Source organism: Drosophila teissieri, chromosome X (genome assembly GCF_016746235.2).
Source record: "Drosophila teissieri strain GT53w chromosome X, Prin_Dtei_1.1, whole genome shotgun sequence".
Classification (NCBI taxonomy): Eukaryota; Metazoa; Arthropoda; class Insecta; order Diptera; family Drosophilidae; genus Drosophila; species Drosophila teissieri.
In genome coordinates this window covers 3,744,611-3,767,365 of record NC_053034.1, presented here as the reverse complement: position 1 = coordinate 3,767,365, position 22,755 = coordinate 3,744,611, and the positions used below count along the sequence as shown (strand labels likewise).

The window sequence follows — 22,755 nt, the reverse complement described above, 5'->3', positions numbered from 1 at the left end:
CTCCTCGACGTCCTGAACACGCCGACGGGCGCGAACGCCTCCGGGGTCTACACCCTCGCCGAGGAGACGGAACTCGAGCTGCAGGAGACGCAGGTGGACAGGGAGCGCATCTAAGAGCGAAAGACGCCACCACAGATGACGAAAGTATTTAATCGACGACGGATCAGTATTAGTTAGCGGTTAGCCTTAGACATAGTCCTAAAACTCTAGATCGAATCGGTATAGCGTGTAAAGTGTAATGACTACATTTTTTTTGTTTTTTTTTCCTGCACCCCCGCCCCCCCAAAAATTGTGCGGGTGTATATGCCATAAGAAGAGTAATAAGTGTATGTGTGTGTGTGCATGTAATGGGGAGTTTTCCCCCCATAAAAAAACAAACAAATATGTCCCGTTGGACCAGCAAAAAGATCGTAGCCTAAGACGAACTATCACTGTACATACTATATATTGTAGCGGAGGCAAAGATACATTTCCATAGCTCCTAAGCAGATCGACCGATTGTAAACAGAGGCCCCAATAGCAAAGGAAAATAAAAGAAAACTAGTCAATGTAGGCAGAGATGCGACCCGGATTTAAGTAATAAATACATACAGAAGAGCGCAAGGAAACACGGATGACAACCGATTGAGTGGAGTGAGGTGATCGTACAGGTGTATGTATTAAATGAAACTCTAGGGATTTGGAAAGCTTTCAGTATGGGCTTTATTACTATGCTGTGATAAATGGAACATTTATTATCGCATACACCCAAGTCCCTTTCCGGTTATTTGAAATCCCTAGAGGTATTCGTAAGTGATATTGCCAATTTACATTTACCTAAGTTCGGAATTTGTACAAAACTTCTTGGCTGATCACCACCAAAAGTTTACGTTTGAATACTTTAAGCAACTTTGAGCATTTACTTCACTTTTCGATCAATTCCAAACTACACTTTCTTCAAATACGACTAAATAGAGAAGTTCCCCTTTTTATGTGTGCAAGCAGGCAGCTCCAGAACGCAACTACATAATCCACAATACCCATACCTAATCAAGACACATTTTATACGTAAATCAAGCTTAGAACAATTACAAAATATGTACTTAATACGAAATAAATATGCTACACTTAAATATATATATATATATATATAAATATATATGACTACATCTAGGTAATTGTTTTTTTTTGTAATTGTAATAAGCATGAATTGGATAAGTGGAGAAATAAACTATGCATACATATTATCAATGAATTCGAATTCATAAATTTAAATAAATGTTTAAACTACAAGAGAAAACTACGAAAAACCAAAAAAAAACCAAACCAAACTTGCGTAACTTTGTAAATGTTGAAATATACCCGATTGTATATTTATGACAAGTGCAGCAGTGAAATAAAATCAATAAAAACTTAAATGAGTAAAGGCGTTTCGTGTTTCACTGGAAAGGTATTTCAAATTTGGCGCGCCCCCTAACATACTGTTCCTTAGCAGCTGTAATGCGTAGCATGGTGCTAACATTGCGTTTGGTGCTGTACACTTCTGCTGTGCTGTTATACGCAAAAAATGCTTTTATATTTTGAACATATTTAAGTTTCCACACTTAACAGCCATTACAAGGAATTAGCGAGTTTATTGTTTGGTTTTAAATTACTTAAGTTATTTTATAAATTTAACAAGGATAGAACTATATTTTGAGTGTAGTGTAACATGGCTGTAAAGTTAGCAGTGCATACACTAACAGCACTGTTCCGCCATATTGAAATACCCGTTAGGATTTTATTGGCGTGGCTTTATTTTTAAGTTTATAATACATAGTTTAATATAATGGACTGGTCGCTGATCATATCGATTTTGCTCAACTGCCTCTACGCGTGCGCCTCTGCGCTCGACGAGGATTGCCCCACATTGGACGATGGGGATAGCTTGTCGCAGACACAGCTGCTGGACCGCTTAACCCATGGCTGCCGGTACGATCGCCTGGAGCGACCCATAACTTATTCGGAAACTGGCCAGAGGCTGCCGGTGGACGTCTATATGCGGGCCTACATATACTTCATGCAGAACCTGGAGGCACACGATCTGCAGTTCAAGATCTATGCGCTCCTCCAAATGCGATACCTCGATCCGCGTCTCAACTTTCGCAACGTGAGTCCCAAGCGAAGGCAGCCGATTTTGGGCGAGGAGCACCTGAGGAACTCCCTCTGGATGCCACACATATTCCTCGCCAATGAGCGCGACTCCAGTATTTTGGGTGAGTGGGGAAGAGAGTCTTCAGTATGCTGTATGAACTACTCGATTCCAAACGAATTTGCAGGCCTCACGGAGAAGGACATCCTCACCTCAATTTCGCCCGATGGCACCGTGATTGTTTCGAATCGCATCAAGGCGACACTCTATTGCTGGCTGAACCTCAAGAAGTTCCCATTCGACGAGCAGCACTGCTCGACGGTTCTGGAGAGTTGGATGTACAATACATCGGAACTGGTGCTCCACTGGGAGCAGAAGCGTCCGATCACCTACGATGGGGCACTGCATCTCACCGAGTTTGTGCTGCAGCGTTCCTGGTCGAATGAGACGGTGATCAATGCCGATTTGAGTGACCTGCGCCACGGTGCCTTTGCCGGCAACTACAGCTCCCTCAGCTTCACCGTTCACCTGACGCGAGTGGTCGGCTTCTACCTGATGGACTACTTTCTGCCCTCCATGCTGATTGTGGCCATATCCTGGGTATCGTTTTGGCTGCAGGCGGATCAGGCGCCGCCACGAATTACGCTGGGCACCAGCACCCTGCTGACATTCATAACCCTGGCCTCGGCACAGGGAAAGACCCTGCCAAAGGTTAGCTACATCAAGGTGTCGGAGGTGTGGTTCCTGGGCTGCACCATCTTCATATTTGGCAGCATGGTGGAGTTCGCCTTTGTCAACACGATTTGGCGCCGAAAGAAGAGTGTGCCCGTCAAGAAACTAAACAGCAAACACATCCTGAAGTCAACTCTATCGCCGAATCTGCTCAGGCGTCGCAGTCACGCCAGATCCAGATCGTTTTCGGGCACGGCTCTGCAAAAGGCAGCGGACACCGGTTCCCTGGGCGGTGCTGGTTTCAATAATTACCTAACCGTCAATCTGCCCATCACCACGATTAAGGAGGGCCAAGTTCTGAATCAGCAGAGGACCAGCCGGGGCGTCCAGAAGATGGATGTTAACTTTGTGGAGAGTGCCTTTGGATCCATGGGCGCAGCTCAGTCCACTGGAGCCATCAGTGCTGCCAGCAGCAGCCAAACTTTGACCAATAATAACCGAACCGAAGGTGTGGACCACCAGGAGGAGATCGATCTCAGTGGCTGGACCACGCTAACGCCCCAAGAAATCGCCATGTGGATTGATAGCCGAGCCAGATTCGTTTTTCCGCTGTCCTTTCTCGTCTTTAACCTGTTTTTCTGGACATTTGTCTACTGTATTTAAAAAAGGGTCCACTTCATTTTATTATTAGATTACAAAGTAGAGTTAATATTGTGAACAGTATTTAATTAAATGTGTTTATTATTTGTATCCATCGCTTAGCATAGTATGGTTAATTATTGTATTTATGTTTGTTTGCCACTTTGTTTTGAAAAATGATTTTATATTTATTCTGTTGTAAAATAAAGCTCATGATTTCATGACAGCTAAAAAAAAAACGTTTAAATTTAGAAAAAAATTATTTATTTTTGGCTGCAGGGGCCTATGGCTATGTTGGTTTACAATGGGATTGTATCAATATAGTTAATGGCTAAATAATTGCTGTGTTTGCTGTCTTATTGTTTTCAGATTTTTTAGAATAATTTGGTTGATTTGAGAAAAAGTATGAGTTTTTGTATGTTATCTGGGTTGGGTTTGCTAAGAAGGTCTAGAGGGTTAGCGTTGCCAAATAGGGCTTTTTTGGTTTGTAGGAGGGATGGGCATGAGTTTAATATTTGGCTTATTGAAACCTTGGCAAGAATAAAATGAAATACGTATAACGTAAGATAAAACTTGCGAAATATCAAAAGAAATATTAAAAATGTTTCAAAAACGATTCCATTACCCACCTCGCTATCGATTACTGGAATCGATATACATATCGATAGGCCAGCTAAGGAGCACCGGCCAAGCCAACCTGTGCGTTAGAGCAGCACGACTATACTACCGCGAATTCTTATCGTATTCGTTTTTTCCCCCACACATACACACACACGGCACACGCATACAGCGCAACAATAACATCGGGCCCCAAAAAAAAGGGAAAAAAGACGACGGACAAAAACTTCGTCGTGAATTGTAAAATACAAAAAAAAACGCATTCGAACGCGCTGGTTTGTTTTTTTTCACGTGTAACTACGCCAAAAAAAGGGCAAAGGAATTAAGCAAAAAAAAGAAGCAGAACTTCGCAGCAGCAACAACAACAGCGCCGCATATTTGCTTGTATGTGCAAGTGCAAGGCAAACATAAACAACGCGCGTGTGTGTGTGTACCACGAAAATATCGTATTAATCAAATTTATATATCATTTACTTAGTTTTTGTTTTTGCCATCATAATATGCCATAATATAGCGATCACCGAAATCCAAAGGCAATTCAAACTCTACAAAGTTAGTTTCAAATACAGCCACACACAGTTTGGATCGTGTTCACAAACTCATAGTAAAAAGAAAAAGAAAAAAATAGAAAAAAAAATTGGACAAAATAATATCAACGAAAAAAAAAACGGCACTGAATGTTAACCGGTAAAGATAGCGGTAAATTGCGAGGGAGAAGGACAACAACAACAACGACCGCGGAGGGGGCAAAAACCAACAACAAAGTGCATCTTCCTTCTCCTGCTCCCCATCCTCTTCCTTATTTACTGTTATAATGGACACCATCTGTAGGTTGTGCTTCCAAACGGCAACGGTATGTTAACAAAAAAAAAAGATATACACACATGTGATTTAGGTATATACATTTTGTTATTTCTATTGATTTTTCGTTGTTTTTTTTGGGGGGGAGTTTAAACAATTGAATTCGCGCTACTGTTATTGTGCGGGCGGGTTGTTGGCGCAGGGGGCGAGGGGTTGAAAAGCGCGCGCATTGCCCCCCTTTCCCACACACAAACACACACAGAAATAAGAAATACACACACATACATGCGACCCCAAACTATTGCTGAACAATTTTTATTTTTAGCCAACTCAGCCCGAAAAGTTGTTCAAGCCGACAACTTGAAAAAATATTATTTTTACATTTTGCTTACGCTCGCCACTCGCTTTTCACTTTGACTCCTTTTCAACCTATTCCCCCAACAGCCCCCCTGCCCCTCTCACCCCCCTCCCGCCGCCCATGAACCGCACAAAAAGAAATACATAATAAAACAAAATGACAGAAATTGCGCCAAGGCAGCCAAAACCGCAGTGGCTGCGCGTTGATTTAGTGAAGGGGGGTTACTATTGGGCATCTACGAAGTGATCTTGTATAAAAGTTAAAGTTGAGATAAGACATTGCATGGATTTTAGATTATTATTTAAACAATTACTAGTTTAGCGCTGCGGAGTAATCAAAAACGGACCCCTATTTTTATTGGCGACGCCTCTGCCACGTTGCTGGCAGAGCGGCGGCAAAGCAAAACAAAAAGCGAAAGAATAACAAAACGTTGTACCGAAGAAAAAAATAACATGAAATGAAAACAACAACAAGCTGCTGGTGCTGTTGTTATTGTAGTTTCTTTTCTTTCTTTTTGATTCTCCATGTGTGCGTGTGTGTGTGTGTTTATCTTCTTGGCTGTTATTTCTAGTTGGCGGAAAAGAGAAAGGGCTAGTTGGAAATTTGGGGACGGGGGCTGTATGAAATAAGATTGAGCTGCCATAATAAATAAAGAGCATTATTGCGTTTTTTGTTTTCCAATTGGAAGCTCTCGCTAATCCTTGTGTCCTGTTCTCCCGCCCTACAGTTGTTCCAGGTGCCCGGCTATAGCATACCCACGTGCGTCCGCTGCTCGGAGCAGTTGACAAATAATTCCAACTTCCATCAGTCGGCGGCGGCCGCTGCAGCCGTCGCGGCCTCTGCCTCGGCCGCAGTCGCCGCCTCCGCAGCAGCGGCGGCCACCTCCTCGTCGACGGCCTCCTCCAGCGACAGCGACGCCATCGCGCAGCAGCAGCACCAGAACCCGCAGCAGCAGCAGCATCAGAACTCGCAACAGCAACAACAGCAGCAGCAGCAGCAAATGCAATCATCCAGTTCTTCCGAGAACCTACAGTCGCAGGACGACTCCGAAGACGTAAGTCCTTTTCTGGGATTGGAATGCCATAGCGGGGACAGTGTTGCAAAGAGCATAGCGAGGGATTGCATTGGCTGCCAGTGTTGGGAGAGGCATGGCAAGGCAGTGGCAGTTAATGCAGTGCTGCAAAGAGCTCATCAAAAAAACATGAATAACTGAAGGTCGTAGCTACATATTTGCAAATCGAATATGAACGTCTTGATTTAAAATTTAAACCTAAGGTTTTAATAGTCCACGAAGAGTGCTCTATATTGTAGGAATCAAATCAATACAATTACCTATTCAAATATGAATGATGCCAAAAATGGCCAATTTAAATGTAATTACCGAGTTCACTGCAATCCCCTGTCGATGTATTACGACTGAAATTATGGGGGCTTGAAGACCCCGCTCTGCCGTTTTTAGAAGAGGACTTTGCTCCCCCGGGAGTTCGACTCCTGCTCCTTTTGCTGCACTTGTTTATTATTGTTGTGCTATTTTCTCTTCATTTTCTTACATTTCACTACTCCCCCACTCACAAAAGGCGCACACATACATATACATAAATACATACGGACACACTGCACATTCATAGCTGCTGCTTTTCTTCTTCGCTTCTTATTTCGCCGTTTCTTTGCATGTTCTTGTTGCCTTTCTTTTTCCATCATGCAACAGAGAATTGCAAAAAAAAGTATAAATAAATGTAAGAATGCCTTACGACGACTGTACAATACTCTATTTCAAAACTGCTTAGATACTATTTACTGCCATTGCTACTAATCATGCCAATTGCAATAGATTTTTAGAGGTACAGTTATATTTCATGACGCTGTTGACGAGGGCAGTGCTGGAAAGTTCTTTTGAAATATTAAAAACATACATGCATTGCAAACAGCTTAAAAGTGATGGGCGTGAGAGTATTTTCTATTCCACATGCTACATTTCGCACTGCTCATTTTCTTGTTTTCCTTTATATTTATATATATATGTATATATACACATATATTTTGTGCTTCTTTTTCCATTAATATCTGCTATGTCGACGTCGACGTCGACGTAGAAGTCGACGCAGCTCGGCGTTTTTGTGCGCTGTGTAAAGCGGAAAAAATTCATTTTCAGTTGGCGCTTTTGGTGTGTGGGTGTGCGTGGCACGCAGAAAAATAAATATAATAATAACAATAAAAAAAAAATTGTGAAAATTATTAAATGTGACTCAAGTGATTCCGCAATAAACAAACTGAATTCGCACGGGAATTTGCAATCCGTTCTTTTGGCCGCCAGCTTGTTGAGCGTGAGTGGGAGTGGGAGGGCGATAGTGTCCCAGTGATGTCCACTTGGCTACTGGCTACCTAATCGCCAGATCTATATGTATAGTGCTTAGAAGGACAGGGAAAAGTTTTTTTTTATTATTTTTTGATACATTTTTAAAAGTAATATGGCATATATGTAAGCCTGCATATAAAACCTTTCGATACACTTTCTTTGTACCAAACTTGCTACTTTCTGATGCAAGAGGCAAGCACTTTGGACTGATGCTCTATTTGTTACTTCAAGGTGGATCTGATATTCAACGAGGAGGGCTCCTGCCCGCTATGCAACAAAACTTTCTCGCGCAAATCCTCGCTCATGACGCACATACGAAATCACTCGGCGGAGCGTAAGTTTGTGTGCACCTACTGCCACAAAGGTGAGTCTATATACTGCTCGCACATATGATCTTGTTCTTGACAAATCCTCGACATTTCGTCGAACCTCTTCCACTTGCAGGCTTCACGCAGGCGGCCAACTTGCGGAACCACGAACGCATCCACACGAACGATCGGCCATACCAGTGCGTGGACTGTGGCAAGACCTTCACGCAGATCACCAATCTGAACAATCACCGCCGGCTGCACACCGGAGAACGGCCCTTCGTCTGCAATGAACCGGAGTGCGGTCGCAGTTTCGCCCAGGTCAGTTCCAGACAACCTTTGCGCCCGTGCTCGCAAATTGCAGAAGATTTTTGATCTGTAACTTGAAATGTTCTCGCATTGCAGGTGACGAACCTGAACAACCACATGAAGTCGCACCACAAGGTGCAGCAGTACTGCTGCAACGTGTGCAACAAGAAGTTCACGCAGGTGACCTCGCTGAACCAGCACCTGCAGGCTCACGCCGGGGTCACCGGCTACTACTGTCCGCGGTGTCCGGAGAAGAACTTCAAGCTGCAGTCGCAGCTGCACACGCATATGAAGACCCACGGTCTGGCCTTTCCGTACGAGTGCGACAAGTGTGACGAGAAGTTCCTGCAGCAGGCCCATCTCGATCAGCACCTCAAGATGCACGACGAGTTCAAGTTCAAGTGCGACATCTGCCCGAGCAGCTTCAACCAGGAGTCGCTGCTGAAGAAGCACGTGCAGCGCCATGTCGAGGGTCGCTACCTCTCCTGTCCGGTGGCCAATTGTGCCGAGTCCTTTGCGGTGCGCCAGCACCTCTCCAAGCACCTGCTCACCAACCACGCCCACCACGAGCTGCCGCCTCCGAAGCGCTCCAAGAAGGCGGGCACGCAACAGCCGCTGGCAATGATCGGCCAGCCGTTGTCCCTGCAGCACACGACAGGGCAACGTAAGTGCACGCTTTCCACTCTTCCGCTAGTCCACTATTTACAAAGCTAATTGGCCTTTCGTTGCATATCCAGGTGGACGTCCGCCGAAGAACAAGAACAAGGCGACAACGCTGGCCGCCACGGCCATCAAGATCGAGATCAACGAATCGCTCCACAGCCAGCATATCAGCAATGTCAGTGGCCTGTCCATCCAGCAGCAGATCAACCAGCACATGCAGCAGCAGGCGGCACAGCAGCAGGCGCAGCAGCAGGCACAACAACAGCAGCAGCAGCAGGCGGCGGCGCAACAGCAACAGGCGCAGCAGCAGCAACTGCTGCACTTGCCGATGGGCCAGGCGGTCAAGGCGCGTTTCATACCCACTAAGTAGGCTAGTTAAGGATGGAATGAAGGTCTCTTTTAGCTTAAGCCCCGAACGATCAGCTGCTAAAGTCCCTGATTAGCATAGCCATAGCCAAAGTAGCATCACATTCAGCACATACACACGCAAACTATGATAGATATGGCGCGGATGTTTTGGAGTCTCTGCAGATCTCAAAATAGTGTTGGGTGTCTGAAGTTGGTGAGACATGCTTCCTTCATACCCGTTACCAGTGGAGTAAAAGTGTATACAAAATGGGTAAAAAGGTATGCAGCAGGCAGAAGAAAGCGTTCCCTATCCTCTATTCTGGATCAGGATCGCTGGTCATGTCCGTCTGTCTGTCTGTCTGTTTGAACGCTACTAGCTATGTAACTAGTACCCCGACTTAGCGGTCTCCCTTGTTTATTGTCTCCTGCTTATCAAACGTTTTTGAGTACGCTATTTTGAAATCGGCAAAGGGACTGCCAAAACATCCCGAATTTAGAGTCGGCGGCAAGCTGCTGGTTCAGTTTGGTGTCTGTCTCCCACTTCCGGTTTTAAATTTTGACCAGCCAAAGCAATAGAAAAACCAAATGTCCCGAGAATAAATTTACAAGAAAATAGCAGCAATGCATGACATCGAAAAAGAAAAAGCAGCACCAGATGGACAGACAAAAAAACACAACTGACTTATAATTATGCACATAACACCCACATCTATATATACATTATATTATATAAACATGAGATCGGGTTGAGAAATCTGTAACTTAAATCGAATTAAAATTTTATTGTAATGCAAAGGCACAGCGAAACGGAAAATATAATGTTAAAAATTCAGAAAGCAAATACAAATTACCTACAATTGATAGTAATTACGCATAGAGAAAAGTAACAAAAACAAGAAGTGAAAAACAATTCGATTAAATTCGGTATGTATTTATGTTAGGCATTAGCTTAAGTGTTTTTATTTTTTTTTTAATAAACCATTACAAAAAATCAACATAAAGAAAAGAAACAAATCAAGGCTTTACCGAATGTTTTCTTCTAATTGGGCAAAGTTCTTACGTATTTGGGTTCTTAACTTTAGAAGTCCAAGGCACAAGCGATCAGTTTTATATAATACATATATAGTTTATTTGCAAATACATTCCGTTTAAAAAAGATAATAAATTTACATTGAGCTTAGGCTAGACGAGCAGAAGCGATGAGGCCAACGAGAAACGATCAGCATGTCGGGAGCTCAATTCGAGATGAGTATATTTGGCTCGATGGAGTGCAGGACGTTGAATCCTTTATGGAGGATGCAGGTGCGCTGGACGCCGCAGGCCACCAGAAAGTGCGAGAACTGCAAAATAAGGAATGACTTTAGTTTGCAAGAAGGATTATTTGCTCCAGCGGATGCCCCACCTCCACGGAGTGCTGATGGATGTTGCTCACGCAGACCACGATCTTGCCGCGGAGCTGCGCCTCCAGTTGGGGAACCTGCAGGGCCTCCAGTCGCTGTTCACCCAACTGGACGGTGGCGAAGGGAATGTTGATGCTATGCGGCACATGGACGCGTCCAAACTCCACCACACTGCGCAGATCGACGAGGGCCAGCTCCGCAGGCGAGTTGTCCAGCAGGAATTGCACATCCTTGGCGCTGATCCGGGGGCACTGCTCCTGTTGCAGGTGCTTCAGCTCGACATCCGCCACGCCAATGTCCTGGGGAAAAGAACAACCTGTAATACAAGTCATGGTATGGGTTTCTTCTCGAGACTCACCAACGCCTGTGGCGGCTGGAGGCGCAGCGCGTGCTGGCGGTGAGTAATACTCTTCGGGGTGGCCTCGTACATCTTCTGGGACTCCAGCACACAGCCGTCCATCACGATGTCCGGCAGGTCCGAGAAGAGCAGGATGCACTCGTTGAAGCCGGAGGTGAGCAGCGTGCTCCTCAGCTGGCGCAGTATGGCAATGCCAATGAACAGCGGATACGAACTGTCGCCCAGCATGAGTTTATCCCACAAATGCAGGATCTTGTGCAGCGGGAATACATCTGCAAGAAGAGCGAGTGGGTATTAACGATATCATCTGGGAAACTATCAATGGCGCAGAGAGCAACTTACGCGAGAACATGGTGAGAAACCAGGGGATGGCAAATAACTCGGGTATAAAGCTAATGCTGGCCAAATGCTGGGCGAGAAGCGGTTCATGGAAGGCAGTCAGCTGGGAGAACTTGCTCAGGTACTCCTTGATCACCGCCGAATTATCCTTGAGAAAGAACCACTGCAGATACTTTGGAATGAACTTGAACAAGCTGAGGAAGGCCAACTCTGTGGAAAGGCAAAGCGTTATAGCAAAGAAACCTAAGAAAAGCCAGCCTCACCTTCATTGTTGAAGTTCAGATAGAGAAACGGGGCCGTCAGTGAGTCCAGTCCCTGCCAGTAGACGTACTGCGGATGGGCGGTGACCCAGGCCTTGAGCAGCCGCCTCAGCTTGCGGTGGCCATCCGGCGAGGAGAGCAGCTCGTCGTACTGATGGCAGCGCGGTATGTCCACCTCGATCTGCCTATCCGTGCTCGTAGACGTAAACTTGTCGATCTTCGCGTAACTGCCATTGGGCACCACCTCCAGGAGGGCAGCCCAAATGGGACCCCTTAAAAGCGGCGGCACATCCACGGCTGCCTCGCGCTGCAGCTGCTCCGCCGTATGCGGATAGCCCTGCAGAAGGCGCGTAAACAGCCGCACGCGCTGAAACTGGTACTCGATGTCCTTTTCGCGGATCACCAGCGGCAGTTCCTGCAGTTCGCGGGCAAAGTGGGCGGGAAAACGCGGCGAGTGGAGCAATGGAAAGTAGACAGCGGCTGGCAGGCCACTCAGACGCTGGAGCAGCGCCTTCAGGCGCAGCGGCACCACTCGATCGTCCATCAGTTGCGCCTGACTGCGTCCGGGACAAACGCTGGCACCGCTCAAGCGAACGATTTGCGGCAGACCCAAAATGGGCGCCTCACTCCGGATGAGGCCCTCCTTCTTCAGCTCCGCCTGCACATCGCCGCCGGCCAGTTGCCACAGGTGGTAGATTTGCGACAACGGACATCGCAGCAGCAGTGATAAATGCTCGGTTTCTGGGCTCAAGGGCTGCATCTTCTGCTTCTTCAAATCCAATAGGACTTCCTCGAAAATCGGATGATCCAAGAGCTCCCAGGGCAGTGGTCTCCGTTTGGGCAGGACACTCAAGCAGCTCTCCAGCAGCTGTCGCAGGCGCTGGTCCATTTGCACATAGCGCTCGTGGCACTGGTGCTCGCGCGCAATCTTCTCCAGCACCCCGTTGCTCTTGCCGAAGGCCAGGATTTTCCTAACCACATTCGAGAGCTTTAGCTTGGGCCACAGCTCGATCTGCAGTATCAGCTCCACCATCACCAGGGCCAGCGACCAAACGTCGCTCTTCACATTGCCATTCAGGCCGAGCAGTCGTTCGGGTGCCATGTAGCGAATGTTGCCAATGGGAAAGGGCACATAGGCACCGCCCTTGGTCATGTGATGCAGCCCGTAGTTGAAGAGCTTCACGCGCTGGCCGTCGCTGGAGAGGAGAATGTGCTTGGGCTCCACATTGTGGGCGACCAGATGGTGTCGACTCAGGACGTTGATGCCGCACGCCACCTGGTAGAAGATCCGCAGGATCTGGGCAATGGCCAGCGGCGGATGACGCATGGCGTAGTCCTCCAGGGACAGTCCCAGGTACTCCGAAACCACAATGGTGCGCTCTGGAAGTAAGAGGTATCGCGTTTTAATTACCAGTTCGATGCGAGTCGAGGCAGTTGAATTAGTGGGTGTGATCGTGGATGATTCTGTGATCTTGGCATGTGGCAGATTAGTGGGAGTTTTGTAGGGTTTTGTAATAACAGTAGGGATGGGATGGTGGGTGTTTCCAGATTCTGCCCAAATTAGACCGGATGTGTGGATTCCCGGGAGCTGGCAACCCACCGTGCTTGCCGCGGATCACATCCAGGTACTGGCACAGGTGCTCGTCCTGCAGCTCCTTCAGTTTCTGGGCCCGTCCCAGGATCGCAATCGAGTTGGGCGTGAGGGGCAGTCCGTTGCTGCCGCAGACGTCGCCGGGATGCAGTTTCGCGAAGAAGGTGACCGCGCACAGGCGGCACTCCCTGCCGCGCTCCCGCGTGGCCATGATCCCGATGCGATTTGCAAATCACAGCAATTTCGCCGGATTCCACGCCAGCATCTTTTTTATTGCGAGCGGAATGCAAAAACAGCTGTTCACGTTGCCAGACTTCTGCGAGTGCAACGCCCCCAATTTGCTGGACAATGCTAAAGAAAGTATACACGTTCAAGTTTATAAGCGTTATAAATCCTTAGTTAAAGCGGTACTACTACGCCATCTATAACGCTAAAGTTTATTGATGTTTTCCTTAAATAGAGCAACAGTTGAGAGCGCATAGCCGCGAGGCGTTGCCAGAATTTTCAACAGCTGTTGTGACTCCTAATTGGAATTCGCTCAGCTCAGTGCGAACCGCAGTGGAAAGCTCCCTCGGTCGTTTTGCAACACCAATCGTTTGTTATCGCCTATCGGCTATCGTTTGTTTTGTTGCCGCCTTGTTGTTGCTTCCGTGTGTTGTTGCTATTGGCATAGCAATTTTGTTTTTATTGCGCACTCGAAATTGTTTTGTTATTTGCTGGCGATACGATGCGAAAAACGCTCTTCAGATGGTGCAAAATTCGGTTTAGTCCAAGCTAGTCGCTCGTCGCGCGTTAATGTAAATGCAAATGTGTGTGTGTGCTTGCGATCGCAGTCGTAAGTAACTGTTGAATGCAATTTGGCAATTGCAGTTGCAACTTAGCAAACTGCAAGCTTTGTGAATGAGAAGCGCATTAAGAACGAAAAGCAAGCCAATTAACAGCCAGCCACTGAGAAATGTCGCTTTTTGTGGAATATACGGAGCCGTTGTGGCGCCATCTGGATATGCGCGCGCTGTCCGTTGACGAGTTTTACCTGTACCTGCACTCGGAGTTCAGCAGCCAGACCCACCTGTACTCGCTGTCCGATGAATGCTACACGGTAGGCAATAAACTTACTGCTGCCCCATGCACATAATCACATCGCGCAATCGGTTTCCCTTTCAATTGGCCCACTGATGCGATTTTAATTGTATTCTTTGCCGTTTTTAATTCGCAGTGTCCGTACACCAAAGTGAAAGCTCTGCCCGCTGCCGACGTCGCTGCCGGCGTCGCTGAACCGTTACGTTTGAGTTCGGCGTTTTCGCTGAATTTCAAAATATTCGAACACGATCAGGGTCACTATGCCTACGACAATGTGTGAGTATCACTGTACAGTGGGCACTCGCGCAGTTAAGCTTAAGTACTTAAGGATTGGAATGGTTGGCTGTAGGCGATTGCCACTGTGCATCTTGTGATTTGCATGCATATGTACATATGTGTTAACTAGTTTAAGCGCAACTGCTTAGCAATGCAATTGCAATTGCACCTGTTCTTTTCAAGTTTAGTGACCAATGTGACTTGAATCAATTTCCCCGCAGCTCGTCCCTCTGTTGGCTGCGTCGCAGCGATCTGCAGGAATTCGGCGTCTACAACCTGACCCTCCAAGCGAATGGCACCTGTGCCTTTGCCGTGGACAAGCCGGGCGTACCAATTAATTATGGTGAGTGCTGCGGTAATCCGCAAGTGCCACTCCAGATACATATTGCTTATCGATAATACTATTATCCCCGCCGCAGCTTTCATTGCCGTTTTCGTGCTGGTTGCCGCCCTGCTAATCGCCCTCAAGCTGGTGAGCTGCGCCTGGCGTTGCTATCGCTATGACGAGGCCACCGCCGCCGCCGACAGCATCGGCGAAGCCGCCACCAAAGCCACGCAGAGGAAGCGCCTCCGGAGCCTGGACACCTTCCGCGGGTAACTGGGACAAAGAATGGGAAACTACTCAGATCCAAGCTCAAATATACTTATTTTTACAGCCTTTCGATTGTTCTGATGATCTTCGTGAACAGTGGTGGCGGTGGTTACGCCTGGATCGAGCATGCGGCCTGGAACGGACTCCACTTGGCCGACGTGGTCTTCCCCTCGTTCCTGTGGATCATGGGCGTCTGCATACCGCTCTCCGTCAAATCGCAACTTTCCCGTGGTAGCAGCAAGGCGAGGATTTGTGCGCGCATACTGTGGCGATCGATAAAGCTGTTCGTCATTGGCCTGTGCCTCAACTCGATGAGTGGGCCGAATCTGGAGCAACTGCGTTTAATGGGAGTGCTGCAGCGATTCGGAGTGGCTTACCTGGTAGTTGGCGTTCTGCATACATTGTGCTGTCGCAGGGAGCCCATAAGTCCGCAAAGATCCTGGCAGCGTGCCGTCCACGATGTGTGCCTGTTCAGCGGAGAGTTGGCTGTGCTGCTGGCCCTGGTGGCCACCTATTTGGGCCTGACCTACGGCCTACGCGTGCCCGGTTGTCCGCGCGGCTATCTGGGACCGGGCGGCAAACACGACTACAATGCCCATCCGAACTGCATTGGTGGTGCGGCGGGGTACGTGGACCTCCAGGTGCTGGGCAACGCGCACATCTACCAGCATCCCACGGCCAAGTACGTCTACGACTCGACAGCATTCGATCCAGAGGGTATATTCGGTGAGTGGCTTGCTGCAGGGGCTAGTTAGCGACCCGATTAATCAAATATTAAATCAATTGCAGGCTGCATCCTGAGCGTTGTGCAGGTGCTACTCGGCGCCTTTGCAGGCGTTACCCTGCTGGTGCATCCCGCCTGGCAGTCGAGAATCCGTCGCTGGACGGTCCTCGCCATTGTGCTGGGCCTCATTGGCGGAGCTCTGTGCGGATTCTCGCGTGAGGGTGGCGCCATTCCCGTGAACAAGAACCTCTGGTCGCTGTCCTTCGTCTGCGTCACCGTCAGCTTGGCCCTGTTGATCCTCTCGCTGCTGTACTACTTCATCGACGTGCGGGAGACGTGGAGCTGGTCGGGCTATCCCTTCACCGAATGCGGCATGAACGCCATCGTGATGTACGTGGGCCACTCCGTGCTGCACAGAATGCTACCCTGGCACTGGCGGATCGGCGAGATGAACACGCACTTCATGCTCCTGCTGGAGGCCACGTGGAATACCCTGGTCTGGGTGGGCATCGCACTGTATCTGGACGCGCAGGAGTTCTACTACAGCGTGTAGGGCGACAAGAATAACCATATGCACAATTTAATTGCCAAATAAATTAGAAACTATGCTAACATAGCACAAAGACCATGAGAAATGTTTAGTGTTTGTGCAGCAATTCCGAATTTTGTTCGCTGTACGAACGCAAATCGATATCAATAAAGTAATTATAAATCTGACGAAGATAAAGACACTGTGGCATATTTTCAAATATTTTATTTGTATTTAGTTTTAAAAAAACATGTTCTCGTAACACACAAATAGTGGTTTTTGTTTGTGCAGGCATTCCTAAGGCTACAATTTGTATGGTTTTGGGTGGATTCATTCGCCCCATCCGCCGGCTATGATCTTCCAGCGGCGGTGGGTAGGAGCGAACTTGGCGTTCAACTACAGACTACTAGGGCACTGAAACTACTACACGTCCAACTAGTAAGTTGATTGGTTTTAAAAATGCTCCCCGGCCTGCGATCCGCTTTATCCCGCTCAACATGGTAACTCACGAACTGCTGACGATGACTAAGTTGGGCAATTAGACAGAAACAAGTCGTTAGGCTGGCTTAAATCGTATTTACATAAACTAACGTCTAGGTTTGGGTGTTCCTTGAAATGTTAAGTATTACGGTAGACTGATATGGGAGCTGCGGCTTCGGCTGAGTATTCTACAAAAAAATGCTTGTAGGGTAGGATGGATACAAGTATTATGTACACTATGAACTGCTTTGGGGGCACATCTCAGAATAAATATGGGGCAGCCCTTCTCTGAACGTTGAGATAAAAAAAATAAAAGGTACAAAAAAAATAAATATATATATATATGTATGCATATATATATATATAGATAAGGAAGGGAGCTTGGCTTTCTGGCGCCGTTAAATAGCTTAGTTTATAACAAACGTAACAGGGAGTCGTTCCCTGCGAGACGCTAGGCATCTCCTATCTATCTCTCTCTCTTTCGTATTCAATCGCTTATGCGATTTTGGCTTCTGGAGGAGGTGGAGCAGGTGGCTCCGCCGTCAGAGTCGCGGTTGCCGTCGCCGAGGTTGCCGCTGGTCCCACAAATTTCGCTGGCTTCAGCAGAATAAACTTGGGATTTTGCACCGCCACCTTTTTGCCCACCGATGACGGTGTTATGGTCACCGTGCTGGGCGCAATGGCGTTCATGGCAGCTGTTTGATTGCTGGCTGCCAACGAGGAGGCTGGCACTATGGTGGTCACCCCGTTCTCATGTTGAATGCTGCTGGCGCTATTGAATATAGCACGCATTTTATTGCAATTGCCCTGAGATCCGCCAAGTACGTTGATTTTGAGTGGGGCTGCTGCTACCGATGGAGCTCCTGCTCCGGCTTCTCTTTGCTGCACAATACGTGCCGTAAACTCATTGCCAGCCAGCACCAGATTCTGAGGCTGTCCCGCCAGAGGCAGACCGCTGGCTAGGATTAGCTGCATGCCACCCGTGGCTCCGCGCAGTTTCCACTCGTCCTGCTGAATAGATCGAATATAGAAATTAGTCAAAAGATCTGCAGATATCATGTCAATAAGAAACACCTACCGTTGGTGGGCTAACCGACTTGCGCTCCAGCACATGCTCATCGAATCCCGAATCCGAGGAGTTGTCGTTGAACTTGGTGGCCACCGAGGACGAGGTGGAGCAGTTGGACAAGGAGGACAGCGACGAGGGCGAGGCAGCGCCCACGGAAACCACTTGAGCATGCGACTGCGGCTGTGATTGTGCTTGGGTTTGGCCGGTGGGCTTGAGGATCAGCGACAGATTGGAATGTGGCTTCGGCGACAGTGGCTGGCCGTTCGTTTCAGTCTTGCTCATTGGAATTGGACTTATGCTATGGATATCACCTTGCGGAAATGACTCCGATTGTCGCTTGCAGAACAAATGATGCTTCTTGAGTGGCCCAATCTTTGGCCCCTGGCTTTGAACTTGAGTGGTGAGTGGCGATGAATTGGGAGTGGGTGTGTCATTCATCGCCACCGCCTGCTGCTGCTCGAGAAGATGTTGCTGCTGTTGCTGCTGCAGCTGAAGCTGCATCTGCTGGTGGCGTAGGCGCTGGTGCTTCTCACACGGTTTGTACAGCTCCGGATCGATGATGTAGCAACTGCTGCCGAGGGATAGGCTCTGGAAGACCACACCGCAACAGACCTCCAGGCGAACGAGATCACTTTCTTCGAAAAAGGGCACGTTGTCGACGGCCCGACGATTCTTTTGTGGCGCCAGCTGACGGCGTCGGTTGCTGCCAGTTAGCTTCGGACGTTTGTTGGCCTCCGAGCCGTTGGACGTGGCCAGAGCAGCAGCCGCCGTTCGCTTACGCGTTTGATATGGGGCATTTCCTGGCATCTGCTCATCATCGTAGCTCTCGTTCGAGTCGCTGGGCTGATGATCGGAGGTAGGTGAGGTGCTGCTGGGTCGATTGATAGCACTGGACGATGATGATGAAGATGATGATGCTGCTGCTTCAGTCGCCGCTGTGACCTTGCCCTTGCGGTTCTTCTTGAAGATCTTGGCGAACTTCTCGGGCAGGAATGAGTTGCCACTACCATTGGCGGCCCTGCCCTCCGCGTCTGCGTTGTCGCGCTTCTTTTGTTTGGCCATGGACTTGGTGCCGGGTCCAGCACGGGCATCCACCACCTGTAATGGGAGACAGAGGATTAGTTTTACTCATTGCTAATATATGGTTTATATGTGGAATACTTACATGACCCCAGTGGCGCTTGCTACCGATAGGCAGTCGCTTGTAGCGCTTGACCAGAAGGACGCAGGCGTTGCAGATTTCGCCATTTCGCGGCTCGTGGAGATTGAAGCACTGCATCGACTCCTTTTCGTACTTCCGGGAGGCGGTGAATCGCGAGCTGCTCGATTTGGCCCGGCAAATGCAACATCCATCCGCAGAGCGGTAAACGCGCGGCTTATGGAAATTAAACATGGCTTTGTTTTATGACTGTGTTTCTGGGATATTTGGGTTTTCAATTTCCGCTGGAGATTTCACAAGTGTTACGATGACGTATTTTGTTTGTTTGACGCTTTTAATGTTTTGTGCTTTGTTGGCTTGATTTAAATTGATGTTTGTTCTATATTTTTGAAAATTTAAGTTTCTGTGTTTGGTGTGTGCTGCGGCGGTGTTCACTGTAGTTGTGCTAGTGTTATTTGTGCGCGGTCATTCCCTTTGCATCCGTTGTTCTGAGCACGTGCATTGCCAACATCCATTTCCCAGGCTTCACTGTAGCTGGCTGCATTTGTGCTGAAAAGTAAGAATTCAAAATGAGCGAATGTTGGGTAATTATCAATCATCAAGTTTTGCCTAACGATGGCAGTACGCGAAACATTGTTTTACATTTGCAGTATTTCAACTATGTCAAGTGCTGTTTAGGTTCATAGAGTCTCGAATTCAAATTCTGAACAGCTGTTGGAACAGTGTTGATAAGCGGCTAAACTGACAACATGTAAATGCATATATGCATATGTATGCTTCAAGTTCACGATAAAAATGCCATGAAAAAACCACAGACCAAAACGAATAAAACGTTGAAACATTTTGAATTTTCGCCACATTAAGCGCGGCGGAGCAATAACAAATGATAATGCTCGCATATCTTATCAGCTGAGCGTAGCAAGTGGTTTGGGTTTATTTCCAGGGCAGTGCTAATTAAATTTAGCGAACTTGTTTTACATACACAGACCATAAAACGGCAGCAGCAACAACAACAAGCGAGCGAGCACAAACAAAAACGGGGGATCAATGGGGGGTGTGCGAGCGAGATAGCTAGCTAAGCCACGCGCGCGCCTCACACACACAAACGCAACATTTTTTGTGTTGCCTGGCAATACTTCACATACGTGCATTACACATACATATGCATATGCTTAGCTCTGTGTTCGTGAGGCTGCGAGTGCAACTTTTTGGCTGTGTTTCTGCGGGAAAGGGCGGTGGGCGGGGGGATTCGATAAACAAAGTGCTAAAAGGTACACTTGAAATCGCGCTCTTTCGCTGCATTTGCAGTAGTATTCGTATTACTACTACTCCCCCTTTCACTCGCCGCGCGCAAGAAGAAGAAAACGAGAGCCGCTCTTTCTCCTGCTTCTTCTTCTTCCAGGTGCGTTGAAATTTGTATTTCTTTATTTCGGTTTCTTGCATTTTTTGGGGACACTGATTTTTTTTCAACTTGAAAAGCCACTTTCGTTGCATTTGCGAGTATGCGTGTGTGTGCATTTTATGCACCGGCTGTATGCACATACGTATACGCGCACGTACTTGTCTCGCAATTCACTTCAAAATTTATTTTCAAAATTATTAGCACGTTATGCCACGAATTCATTTAAATTTACCTTTAATAAACACACACTTTTATTGATATTTTATTAGCGTTTCAATTCAGAGCACTCTTTTCTAGTTTTTGTTTCAAATTTAAAGGAAAGCGGCGGAGAAAAACGAAAACGCGTCTGCACGCGAGAAACACAAAGGCAAATTGACGAAACTGACGAAAATCGACGCATGTACGAAATGGTGTACAAAGCGAATGCAGTGATAACGCGAGCAGCTGAGCATCGCCGTCTCGCTCGCACGCGTGCGGTGCGTGTGTGTACGTGAGAATGCGCGCAGCAAAGGCAACGGCGAAAAATTCCGGTTGTGAAAAAGGGAGAAAGAAAAAAACGTTTGTTACAACCAGGGGCGTTACAAACGGGGGTTCGTAGTTCCAATGAATGTTATGCAAAGCTAGTCAGTCATTCTCGGAATCATTGCCTACAATCAGCAAAGAAATAATTAGCAAAAGGGAATATTGCATATGGATAAATGCCCCTGAAAATGAAATCGCAATACGCCGCTGTTCACAACAGAAGCAGAAGTTCGCAGCCGGCAGGGTTGCCACCTGATTGCCAACAGCAACAACAACAGCATGCGAATTAAGCAACACATATGAATGTTGATATGCAAAATATACAGCGCAACAATTATAACACGCTCTTTTGTTGATATTCTTTGTTTGCACTGCGAGTGATAAAGATAAAGCTGAAAACGTGCCGCGCAGCTGTTGTGGCTTCTCATATCTATTTTTAGCGTTTTTATTGCAGCACAGCACCCACACGCTTTTGTGTCGCTCTTCTCCCCCCATTTGATCTTATTTTCTTTTCATCGTAGTATTTTTGTAATACGTGACCAGACACGCATAGCATAGGAAGTGGCAACTCCGCCGCGCGGTGCTTTACAACACTGTAAGTGTTCTGCTCAATGTTGTTGCTGAACCGCTTGCATTCTTCACCGCCTTTGCTTCTTCTTTTACTTTTTCATTCGGCGAAAGTGGCCCAAAAAAAAATCAACGAACGAAATGAGGCCCCAACATGTTTTACATTTACAGATGCACACAAGTGTGTGCGTAAGGCGGTCTACGTGCCGAATTAAAGCAACATAAAAAGGCCCGGAATTAACTAGGTCGCTGATGTTGTTGTTGTTGCAATCAAAACAAATTGCAAGCCGCAAATGTGTGTAAATGGAATTGTAAGTGAGTGTGGCTGTGTGCGTGCATGCGACGCCTGCGGTTGCTTCTCCTTGTTCGCCTGCCGCTTCCTCTTCTACGTCTTGCAAAACAACAAACTGTACTCAAGCGAAATTGAGCGTGAAAACAGAACAAATTCGCAGATAGATATAGTATTTAAAAATGGGCATTTCACAGCGGCTGACCTTGTTTTCATTTGCGCCTACAAGCAACGGAAAGTGAAAGACTCTGATTGGAATTCTCATAAGAATGTGAAACAGGTTGCGCACACATAACGGTATATGCATACACACACACAAGCACACACAGAGAGCAGAGGCGTAATAGCAAGGCAAAAACAAGAAAAAGCCGGAAAAAGAAAGTAAAAAGGCAGAAAATGTTTAGCTTATATTTCTAGAGCGAGCGAGAGAGGGACGTGGAGAGCGACTGTTAAGTAATAGATTTGCAGAGAAAGCGCGCGCAAAAGATACAAGAAATAAAACACCTTTGCCTGTATTATGTGCTACTTATAGATGATCCTATTTTTTCGTGTTTTCCGCACAACTGCTGGAGTTTCTTCGCGCTGCTTTTGACATTGGAAGAGTTCAAGCGGCTTTTGTTTTACGGATTCAATTTAAACTCAATTTCGATCAGCGAAGGTCAACAGCAAAACAAAATGAAGCCGACTGCACGCACACCTACTCAATATTTACACAGATACATTCACCGCATTAACTTGTCGTCTTATGTTTGATCGTTAAATATGTTCCTTGTATATATCAAATATCACTTGCAATCTTTACCTTTGTAGCCCCGCTCGTTATTACAACTCTTAGTTATCACCCTTTGTTTTCACGTTAAACTCCACTTTATCGCTTCCTTTTTGCTTTTGATTGCCACTAACATCGACTTAACATTAGCGTTGGTTGGCTGCTAG

The 22,755-nt window shown here is 47.1% G+C and overlaps 5 protein-coding genes across 8 annotated transcripts; 3 read left to right on the top strand and 2 right to left on the bottom strand.

Annotated features, from left to right (window-relative positions):
• Positions 1-1,722: 1,722 nt before the first annotated feature.
• LOC122624001 (pH-sensitive chloride channel 2) lies at positions 1,723-3,589 on the top strand. Its single transcript, XM_043803414.1, has 2 exons — positions 1,723-2,234; positions 2,298-3,589. Exons 1-2 carry the CDS (start codon positions 1,808-1,810, stop codon positions 3,443-3,445), a joined length of 1,575 nt encoding a protein of 524 aa, XP_043659349.1. The 5' UTR covers positions 1,723-1,807; the 3' UTR covers positions 3,446-3,589.
• A 596-nt stretch (positions 3,590-4,185) lies between these two features.
• On the top strand, positions 4,186-10,142 carry LOC122623363 (gastrula zinc finger protein XlCGF8.2DB). Of its 2 annotated transcripts, XM_043802481.1 has the most exons (6): positions 4,186-4,892; positions 5,926-6,252; positions 7,786-7,918; positions 7,999-8,183; positions 8,268-8,835; positions 8,909-10,142. In XM_043802481.1, exons 1-6 carry the CDS (start codon positions 4,854-4,856, stop codon positions 9,202-9,204), a joined length of 1,548 nt encoding a protein of 515 aa, XP_043658416.1. In that variant the 5' UTR covers positions 4,186-4,853; the 3' UTR covers positions 9,205-10,142. The 2 variants fall into 2 exon arrangements, with proteins under 2 accessions (XP_043658416.1, XP_043658417.1); XM_043802482.1 differs by lacking the exons at positions 4,186-4,892; positions 5,926-6,252 and adding an exon at positions 7,354-7,522.
• A 145-nt stretch (positions 10,143-10,287) lies between these two features.
• LOC122623671 (TBC domain-containing protein kinase-like protein) lies at positions 10,288-13,615 on the bottom strand. The gene is made up of 6 exons (XM_043802952.1): positions 13,140-13,615; positions 11,543-12,919; positions 11,283-11,489; positions 10,941-11,212; positions 10,585-10,881; positions 10,288-10,522 (listed from the first exon to the last, which is right to left on the bottom strand). The coding sequence occupies exons 1-6, from the start codon at positions 13,339-13,341 to the stop codon at positions 10,418-10,420; spliced, it is 2,460 nt and encodes an 819-aa protein (XP_043658887.1). The 5' UTR covers positions 13,342-13,615; the 3' UTR covers positions 10,288-10,417.
• Positions 13,616-13,731: 116 nt separating this feature from the next.
• On the top strand, positions 13,732-16,529 carry LOC122624007 (heparan-alpha-glucosaminide N-acetyltransferase). The gene is made up of 6 exons (XM_043803425.1): positions 13,732-14,229; positions 14,347-14,486; positions 14,708-14,829; positions 14,906-15,080; positions 15,143-15,804; positions 15,868-16,529. Exons 1-6 carry the CDS (start codon positions 14,086-14,088, stop codon positions 16,353-16,355), a joined length of 1,731 nt encoding a protein of 576 aa, XP_043659360.1. The 5' UTR covers positions 13,732-14,085; the 3' UTR covers positions 16,356-16,529.
• Positions 16,530-16,541: 12 nt separating this feature from the next.
• LOC122624006 lies at positions 16,542-22,755 on the bottom strand. 3 transcript variants are annotated; one of them, XM_043803423.1, is made up of 4 exons: positions 22,622-22,755; positions 19,046-19,588; positions 17,890-18,978; positions 16,542-17,822 (listed from the first exon to the last, which is right to left on the bottom strand). In XM_043803423.1, the coding sequence occupies exons 2-4, from the start codon at positions 19,271-19,273 to the stop codon at positions 17,307-17,309; spliced, it is 1,833 nt and encodes a 610-aa protein (XP_043659358.1). In that variant the 5' UTR covers positions 19,274-19,588; positions 22,622-22,755; the 3' UTR covers positions 16,542-17,306. The 3 variants fall into 3 exon arrangements, with proteins under 3 accessions (XP_043659358.1, XP_043659357.1, XP_043659359.1); XM_043803422.1 differs by lacking the exon at positions 22,622-22,755 and adding an exon at positions 20,674-20,825; XM_043803424.1 differs by lacking the exon at positions 22,622-22,755 and adding an exon at positions 20,674-20,825 and having other exon boundaries at positions 16,542-17,819.

What these genes read in the sequence shown, in the direction of transcription:
- LOC122623363 (XM_043802481.1), top strand. Translation starts at nt 4,854, where the DNA reads ATGGACACCATCTGTAGGTTGTGCTTCCAAACGGCAACG. An exon ending in CGCAGGACGACTCCGAAGAC is followed by an intron (nt 6,253 to 7,785) that starts GTAAGTCCTTTT and finishes TGTTACTTCAAG; the next exon opens with GTGGATCTGATATTCAACGA. An exon ending in GTGCACCTACTGCCACAAAG is followed by an intron (nt 7,919 to 7,998) that starts GTGAGTCTATAT and finishes TTCCACTTGCAG; the next exon opens with GCTTCACGCAGGCGGCCAAC.
- LOC122623671 (XM_043802952.1), bottom strand. Translation starts at nt 13,341, where the DNA reads ATGGCCACGCGGGAGCGCGGCAGGGAGTGCCGCCTGTGCGCGGTCACC. An exon ending in TGTGATCCGCGGCAAGCACG is followed by an intron (nt 12,920 to 13,139) that starts GTGGGTTGCCAG and finishes TCTTACTTCCAG; the next exon opens with AGCGCACCATTGTGGTTTCG. An exon ending in GTTTCTCACCATGTTCTCGC is followed by an intron (nt 11,213 to 11,282) that starts GTAAGTTGCTCT and finishes CTCTTCTTGCAG; the next exon opens with ATGTATTCCCGCTGCACAAG.
- LOC122624007 (XM_043803425.1), top strand. Translation starts at nt 14,086, where the DNA reads ATGTCGCTTTTTGTGGAATATACGGAGCCGTTGTGGCGCCATCTGGAT. An exon ending in TGTCCGATGAATGCTACACG is followed by an intron (nt 14,230 to 14,346) that starts GTAGGCAATAAA and finishes TTTAATTCGCAG; the next exon opens with TGTCCGTACACCAAAGTGAA. An exon ending in AGCCTGGACACCTTCCGCGG is followed by an intron (nt 15,081 to 15,142) that starts GTAACTGGGACA and finishes TTATTTTTACAG; the next exon opens with CCTTTCGATTGTTCTGATGA.
- LOC122624001 (XM_043803414.1), top strand. Translation starts at nt 1,808, where the DNA reads ATGGACTGGTCGCTGATCATATCGATTTTGCTCAACTGCCTCTACGCG. An exon ending in GCGCGACTCCAGTATTTTGG is followed by an intron (nt 2,235 to 2,297) that starts GTGAGTGGGGAA and finishes ACGAATTTGCAG; the next exon opens with GCCTCACGGAGAAGGACATC.
- LOC122624006 (XM_043803423.1), bottom strand. Translation starts at nt 19,273, where the DNA reads ATGTTTAATTTCCATAAGCCGCGCGTTTACCGCTCTGCGGATGGATGT. An exon ending in GCAAGCGCCACTGGGGTCAT is followed by an intron (nt 18,979 to 19,045) that starts GTAAGTATTCCA and finishes CTCCCATTACAG; the next exon opens with GTGGTGGATGCCCGTGCTGG. An exon ending in AGTCGGTTAGCCCACCAACG is followed by an intron (nt 17,823 to 17,889) that starts GTAGGTGTTTCT and finishes CGATCTATTCAG; the next exon opens with CAGGACGAGTGGAAACTGCG.